Source organism: Electrona antarctica, assembly GCF_951216825.1.
Source record: "Electrona antarctica genome assembly, chromosome: 19".
NCBI classification, from domain to species: Eukaryota; Metazoa; Chordata; class Actinopteri; order Myctophiformes; family Myctophidae; genus Electrona; species Electrona antarctica.
Window position 1 is genome coordinate 1,570,238 of NC_136800.1, and position 7,594 is coordinate 1,577,831.

Genomic DNA, 7,594 nt, shown 5'->3' on the forward strand with positions numbered 1-7,594 from the left:
GACAAATGAAGTGAAAAATGTTGATTCATTTGGGTCAGGTCGGTGCATGGTCTCACAAATAGCTTATATCAATAAATTATAGAATTGGGGAACATTAAAAAAAAAAATCACTTAAGGATGCAAAAGAGTGTATAGAAACCCTCTGCACAAAATGTCTGTTGAAACAGCATACAATTTATAATGTTTAAAAACTCAAGGTATAGGCCTACATGTATACCTGCCATGTTCAGAGAAGATTTATCTCATTTCCCGGTGGTCCCTGGCTCTGTAATAGTCATAATAAGTGTTTAGGCCTGGGAGATATCCCCTCCTGTCAGCCACCTCCATACTAATACATATCTAATCGTGTCCTGGAGCGCTTCATTTATCTATAGCAAAATCTTGCTTGTGAAGGAGAACTCGAGAAAAAAAAATGGAGTTTGGGAAATTGCTATTTTCTGACACACTCTTGATATGCAGCATTTTTGTCAGTTATAAGTTTCCTGTGTCCACCTAATTCACCATAGCCCTAACTGTAGGCACTGTAATATTATAGCCTATTTCAGACAGAAATGTGTAAGTTTGCATTTTCAGAAATTTGTAAGTTTGCATTTGCGTCAGGAATATTTTTTTTAAAAAGGGAAAATATTTTTCAGTCTCAGGAACCAAACTGGACTGATAACTGCATTTAAGAAATTATAATCAAAAAAATAATCCTGCTATCTGGTTTCAGGTTTGCCTCCAAGCCGCGGAACAAATCGCCTTAAATAATCTTTCCAACGGACTGTGATCTGCAGCTATAGAGCCATGCATGGCTTCTGATGTGCCTTCTGCACAAATTGAGGGAATCAATTCATGAATAACGCAATCCGTCATGGTTCATTATTGGAACGTGCGATAATTACCCCCAATTTAAAGTATTTTGTATAATTAATGGAATGAACAGAGCGATAATTGGATGTTAATGGATAATGTTTTTTGTCTGCGCATACATATTAAAATGAATTGGCCCTTGAGCGATTATAGACCTGCTGTGCCTGTCTAATACATGTAGCCATAGTGTGTATACTTCCAGTACCAGCTCTCCACAAGAATAACACATATTGTGCATTAAAATGACCGAACTTTCATATGAGCACTTGGTTTAAATATAAGCCTATTTCTTTCTACACAGTAAAATCAGCAGCTTCAATAATTTACCTCATGTAAAAATGCACCCTTCCATGTTTAGTTTACCCCCCTGAAGAAGGCTTGTTTGTCCCAAACGTTGGGTCTCCGGCCGCTACGAGTGTGCGGCTATATACATTTGTTTTATTACACACTCACAGAGTGAACATGGCCCCTCCAGATTGTACCTTAATATACTTACTTTCACCTATAGTCTTCTATTGTTTCCACTAAAAATAAATACAAATAAATGCAATTATGGCACTGCTGTCTATCCAAACATCCCTCTAATCCAGTGGTTTTCAACCAGTGGTCCTTGAGGGGGTTCCAGGTGGTCCCGCAACTAAATTATGGAGAGTTGGTCGATTAGAACCAAATGGACCCTTATAGACCTTTAACTCTTGAGAGCGTAAAATGAAACCAAATGGACCCCTTACTCATTGTACGCTCTCAAGAGTTACATTATTGTAAAACATCTGCATATAGTTAATTTACAAGAAGTCCACACAATCAGAGAATGTATAGAATAATTGTTATTTTGATCAATGTATGTGTGCCTGTTATCTCTCGTAATGGTATATACAGTATACCAACTCAATACAGCATAAATCTTATCCAACGACAACAAAATATTCTTTAGTCTTGGGTTTGAGAGGCTCTGGGCGGGAACCCCTTTTGGTGTTTCAAGCGTTATGTTATACTTTAGCTATTTAAAAATAACAGATCTACAAGCTTGTAGCGCGGCACTAGCTTGTAGGTCTGCTATTTTTGAAAATTCTTGAAAATGTGGCTCAAATCTTTGAATATATTCTTTCAGAGCGAACGTTTTAACTCAAATCTTTGCTTCTGGGGGGTCCCTGGAACAACATATTTTCAGATAGGGGCGGCCGATTACATATATTTTTGAGGGTACTTGACATGAAAATGCTTGAGAACCACTGACATAGAAACATAGGGTTTTCAGAAAACTGTCAGAATTTAGAAAGACATTTGTAGAATCCTTCTCAGGTCTAAATGGGTTAAGGGGGTCCCTGGCATATCTTTTCTAATGGGGGTTCGCGGGGCTGATGAGTGTAAATTTTGGGGTCGCTGACATGAAAAAGTTTGGGAACCTCTGCTCTAATGGTATGACTATGTGGTTATATATTGTGTGACAGGTATATATATAGGAGTGGACAACATGCAGCACTACGGGGTGAACGGCTACTCTCTGCACGCCATGAACTCCCTGAGCGCCATGTACAACCTGCACCAGCAGGCAGCGCAACAGGCACAACACGCGCCCGACTACAGGCCCTCTGTGCACGCGCTCACGCTGGCGGAGAGACTGGCTGGTAATTGAGCACCACGCACGCACGCACGCACGCACGCACGCACGCACGCACGCACGCACGCACTCACTTTCTCTGATAGTGTCAAATGTTGACCATTTTCTCACTTGCTAAATGATCAAAAATGCCTACTCAGGACTACTATGCCATTGGCTACAAATATCAGCCCATTTAAATTTCTACGAAAAAAACAAAACAATGTTAAAGTGTGTATAGCTCACGACAAGACAAGTCATCGTATCATCATCATGCGTCCGAAGTATACTAAAGACATACAGAATAACAGTTTAAGTCCAAATTTTATTCTGACCCCTCCACGAAAAGGCCTCGTTGTCCTGACCCCCTTATCCATCATTTATACATTATGGATAATTAGTGTGCACTTAAAACTGTTATTCGTCTATGGTATTCAATTAAACTTGTCGTGTGTGTGTTGTTCCCTCGTCACGCGTCGTCCAATGAATTAAACTTGCCGCGTGTGTGTTGTTCCCTTCCAACGGCTGCACATTTCAAGACATCATCCTGGAGGCTCGCTACGGCTCGCAGCACCGCAAGCAGCGTCGCAGCCGCACGGCCTTCACGGCGCAGCAGCTGGAGGCCCTGGAGAAGACCTTCCAGAAGACGCACTACCCCGACGTGGTGATGCGCGAGCGCCTCGCCATGTGCACCAACCTCCCCGAGGCCCGCGTGCAGGTACGGTGTTGTTTTTTTAGTTTCAGTCGTTAGTCTCTTGAATATAGCTTTCATTTAGTTTTAGTCACATTTCAGTCACCCGGAATGTTTTAGTGTTTTTAAGTCTAGTTTTAGTCCGACTAAATGTTGTGAGATTTTAGTCGACTAAATCTACAGTTGATTTAGTCGACTGAAATGTATTTTTGCGGGCCTTGATGCTGTCGTAATGACTGATTTTACAAATAGCCGATCTACAAGCTCACAACACGTCGCGCTGCGACGCGTTGTGAGCTTGTAGATCGGCTATTTTCAGCATGCAACCAAGTGTAAAATGACTTATACTGGATCTCTTGTCCACTAGTCCCTTCCTAACATTTTAGTCTAGTTTGTATTTGTTGACAAAATTGTCAGCATATTTAGTCTTAGTTTTAGTCATCGTAGCTTAGTTTTCATTTAGTTTCCATTTAGTTTTTCAGAAAGCTGTCACGATTTAGAAGACTTTTTTTCTTTTTTCTTTTTAATCCGGTCTCAGTCCTAAATTGGTTAAATAAAGCTTTCCTGTGCTCTCCTTAAATTCGTCCCGATATAAACAGGTGTGGTTCAAGAACCGCCGGGCCAAGTTCCGCAAGAAGCAGCGCAGCTTACAGAAGGAGCAGCTGCAGAAGCAGAAGGAGGCGTCCGGGGAAGGAGCAGGAGGTGGTGGTGCCGGGAAGGAGGAGGAGGAGGACGCGCCTCCCTCCAGCACCACCACCACCACTGTCCTCCCCGAAAACACCCAGCTCCCGCCACCGCCGCCGCCTCCGCCCGGCTCCACTTCTTCATCGTCTTCTTCCTCCTCCTCCTCCTCCTCCCTGGAGACGACGGTGGTCGACCACCACCACCACCACCACCACCCTCTGCCCGTGGTGGAGATGGAGCTCAACGTCACGTCGGCGGAACATTCCGGAAGCGAGTCGGCGACAGAGGACAACGCCACCGACAGGGAGGAAGAGGAGGGCGGAAAACCTCCTCCAGGGCGGGAGATGAAGTGCGAGAGGGCGTCCGGCGTCGTGTCCGTGTCGCCTGGGAGCATCTCCCCGTCCTGCAAGCGCCTCCTCAGCCCCAAACCTGGTGAGGACATTATCGCTATACATATGGGGCGATCCCTATATCATATTGTAGAGCAGTGGGTTTTCAACCAGTTGGTTTCCGGGTGGAGAGTTGGTATAGAACCTCAATACGCTCTCTATTGAGAGCGTAAAATGAAACCAAACTTTACGGTCTCAAGAGTTAAATTATTGTTAAACATCTGCATTACTTAATTTACAAGAAGTCTACCCAATTAGAGAATAGAAGAATTCTTATTTTGATCAATTTGCCGATCTTTTGTTATCTCTCCAATGGGCCAACATCAATACAGCATGGAATTGGGGACAAAATCTTATCCAATGTCTACGAAGTCTACGAAGATGCTGGAAAATGTTTCCCAAAAATGTGTCTTTTTTTTGTGGCTACACTGGGAATCTTTGGGGTGTTCATTTAACTGAGAGTGTAAAAATGGACCCCGGAATTTCGCAGGCTATATTAACAATATACTCTATAGCAGGGACGTGCAGAGAGTGTTAGAGGGGCAGGGGCTGACATCCCGTAAGAGGGCACTTTTAGACAAAAATATCGAAAATAGCAGATCTACCATGCAGCGAGAGCTTGTAGATCAGCTATTATCGGGGCGCAACCCAGCACTCTTTAGCTACTGGAGATGCGGTGTGTAACGACATGGATTTCTAAACAAATTTGCTCAACGCAAAATGCTGCGTTCAAGTTCAGATACTGAGAAAAAAAAACTATTCTCCTGAATGCTGCTTCGTGGGCATGGCATGGAAAGGAGAGGAGGGGCATTTGCGTTTCTTTTACCATAGTAAATGCTGCATGCATGGTCTGGAAAGGGCAGTTGTTTTACAGACGGGTAAAAGGGTCAGAGGCTGATGCCCCCTTTGATGTCTATGTGTGCACGTCCCTGCTCCATAGTCTATACAGTTAGTGAAACTTTAATAATCATCGTCATCTTCACTGCCTCTCTCTCTCTCTCTCACCAGACTCTCCCTTGATATCTCCGTCGCTGACCCCGTCCTCCTCCTCCTCCTCCGGCGGTGGCCTGGCTCCTCTCTCCCAGGGTCACGCCTACTCCTCCTCCCCGCTCAGCCTCTTCCGCCTGCAGGAGCAGTTCCGCCAGCACATGGCCGCCACCAACAGCATGGTGCACTACCCGTCCTTCGACATGGCCGCCCCCACCTCGCTCCCCTACCTGCACGGCATGAACGTCAACATGAACGTGCCGTCCCTGCCGTGCCAGTCCGCCTACTACCAGTCCCTGTCCCACCACGCGGCCCAGCAGGTGTGGAACAGCCCCTTGCTCCAGGCCTCGGCCGCCGTGGCGGGGGGAGGGGGAGGAGGGGGGGGCCTGGCCAGCCACAACAGTAAGACCACCAGCATCGAGAACCTCCGGCTGAGGGCGAAGCAGCACGCGGCCTCGCTGGGACTGGATACCATGCCGAACTGAAGGAAAACGCCCGCCCGCCCGCCCGCACGTAGTCTTGGCTGAAGGGTGGAGCCCCCGATTCGAACAACAGCCTGGGCCGATACTACTACGTGGCGCACCGTCCCCCACATCCCCACTTTGTGTGTCTGTTTGACTCCGCTGTAAATTCTATTTCCGTGAGCCCTCTCTCTTCTCCACATGTAGACATGAATGACATTCAGAGACGTAGCAGAAACGACAGCACCGGCATGGCGAACGCAACGGACCTCTAGAATATTGTAGGGCTGTTTTCTAATATAGACACGGATCACTCACTCCGTGTCACCTCTCAGCTTCCCACGTCCACTATAAGATACATACTACAGGATATAACGGAAATCCCTAGAATTATAGAGCTGCAGAGAATAACGCGAGAGTCCTCAGATCCAGAGAGGACTCTGCTGGAGATAAATCCCTGAGTCATGATATGTTGATACACTTCGCTGACTTTCCAGATGTTTTCAGTCATCTATCTAGGTTCGGAGCTATACTTCATATCTGAACTTAAACAATTAAATAAAAATAAAGCACAGTGGATTTATCAGCTTGAGATAAGATGTGCATACTTTAAAAAAAAGAAAAAAGGGCATTGCAGCGCAATGTTTACAGATATAGTATGTGAATTTAAAGGCACTTTTAAACAAATTTGAGTAATGTTTTGCCAGGGTAAAAATAAAAGGTATCATCACTGGTGCATTCAAGAGACCACTTCCATCATATGGGACCATTGATTATTCAATTAAGCAGTTTAGTTATGTACTTAGGCGCGTACTACATAACAGCACATACATAAAAATAAGCTCAAACCATGTTCTCCTCAATTGCATAATTAAAAGTGACTAATTTACCAGTCTAATGGCCAGTAATACACCACTTTGTATGGAGACTGGCGTGATAATGAGTAAATGATTTCAGTGAGTAAATGTGTAATGTTTTTAATTACATTTTGCCCTGGGCTGAGGGAGCGGAGGCAAATGCAATTACCAACATGCATACCATTTAACACAACCCTTCTTTTTTATTTTATTGCCTAACGTCGAAATTTAAAAAAAATTCTTCAAAATCTGTTTTCTGAAAAACCTTATGTTTCTATATCAGTGGTGCTCAATATTTCATGTCAAGGACCCCAACAATTATATGTAATATGCCTCCGCCCCCCCCCCCCCCCCCCCCCCCCCCCATCTGAAAATATGTTGTTCCAGGGACCCCCCCCCCCCCCCCCCCAGAAGCAAGGATTTGAGTAAAAATGTTCACACAGACCTCATAAGTTCATAGATCTGCTATTTTTCAATTGCTAAAGTATAACATAATGCTTTAAAACACCAAAAGGGGTTCCCGTACAGAATGGGTTAAAAGAATTATGATTGTGTCACTAATTTCTTCTATTTATTATTATTATTAAAAAAGAAAAGTCAAAACAGCATAATGAAATTGACATGCTAAACAAAAAGGAGGTTGGGCTTTAAAACAACTGCAATTTACTTGAATCTCATATTTATTTACAGCCTTTATAACTTCCCTTCAGTTTACTGGGGGTTCGAGCGGTGAGGGGTTTGACGTTTTTTCATAAAGTTAAGACTGACTGTTAGCACTTGGTGAGGTATATACACCACACGCATCTGTTGCTTTGCGTTAAATATGTGTTCGGGAAACAAAAATGTCTCTGTACGAAAAAGATGTACATTATTTTAATATGTAAATTAAGAACAAAAAAAGTCTATCTATTAATGTTTACCATTAAGGCACTAAAATGTAAAGTTCTCATTAGTCTCAGTTGTCAACTGCTGTATAGCTGTCTTGTTCCAAGACAACCTTCCCAGTAGTCATCTTCTCTCCCTAGCCATCTTGGTATATGTCAAAACTGGGTTATATTATATTATATATATAT

The 7,594-nt window shown here is 43.8% G+C and overlaps 1 protein-coding gene across 1 annotated transcript; it reads left to right on the forward strand.

Annotated features, from left to right (window-relative positions):
- Nucleotides 1–2,326: 2,326 nt before the first annotated feature.
- LOC306943207 (diencephalon/mesencephalon homeobox protein 1-A-like) lies at nt 2,327–5,688 on the forward strand (the record flags this gene model as incomplete). Its single annotated transcript, XM_079529411.1, has 4 exons — nt 2,327–2,480; nt 2,992–3,170; nt 3,743–4,259; nt 5,225–5,688. The coding sequence occupies 4 exons, from the start codon at nt 2,327–2,329 to the stop codon at nt 5,686–5,688; spliced, it is 1,314 nt and encodes a 437-aa protein (XP_079385537.1).
- Nucleotides 5,689–7,594: the final 1,906 nt, after the last annotated feature.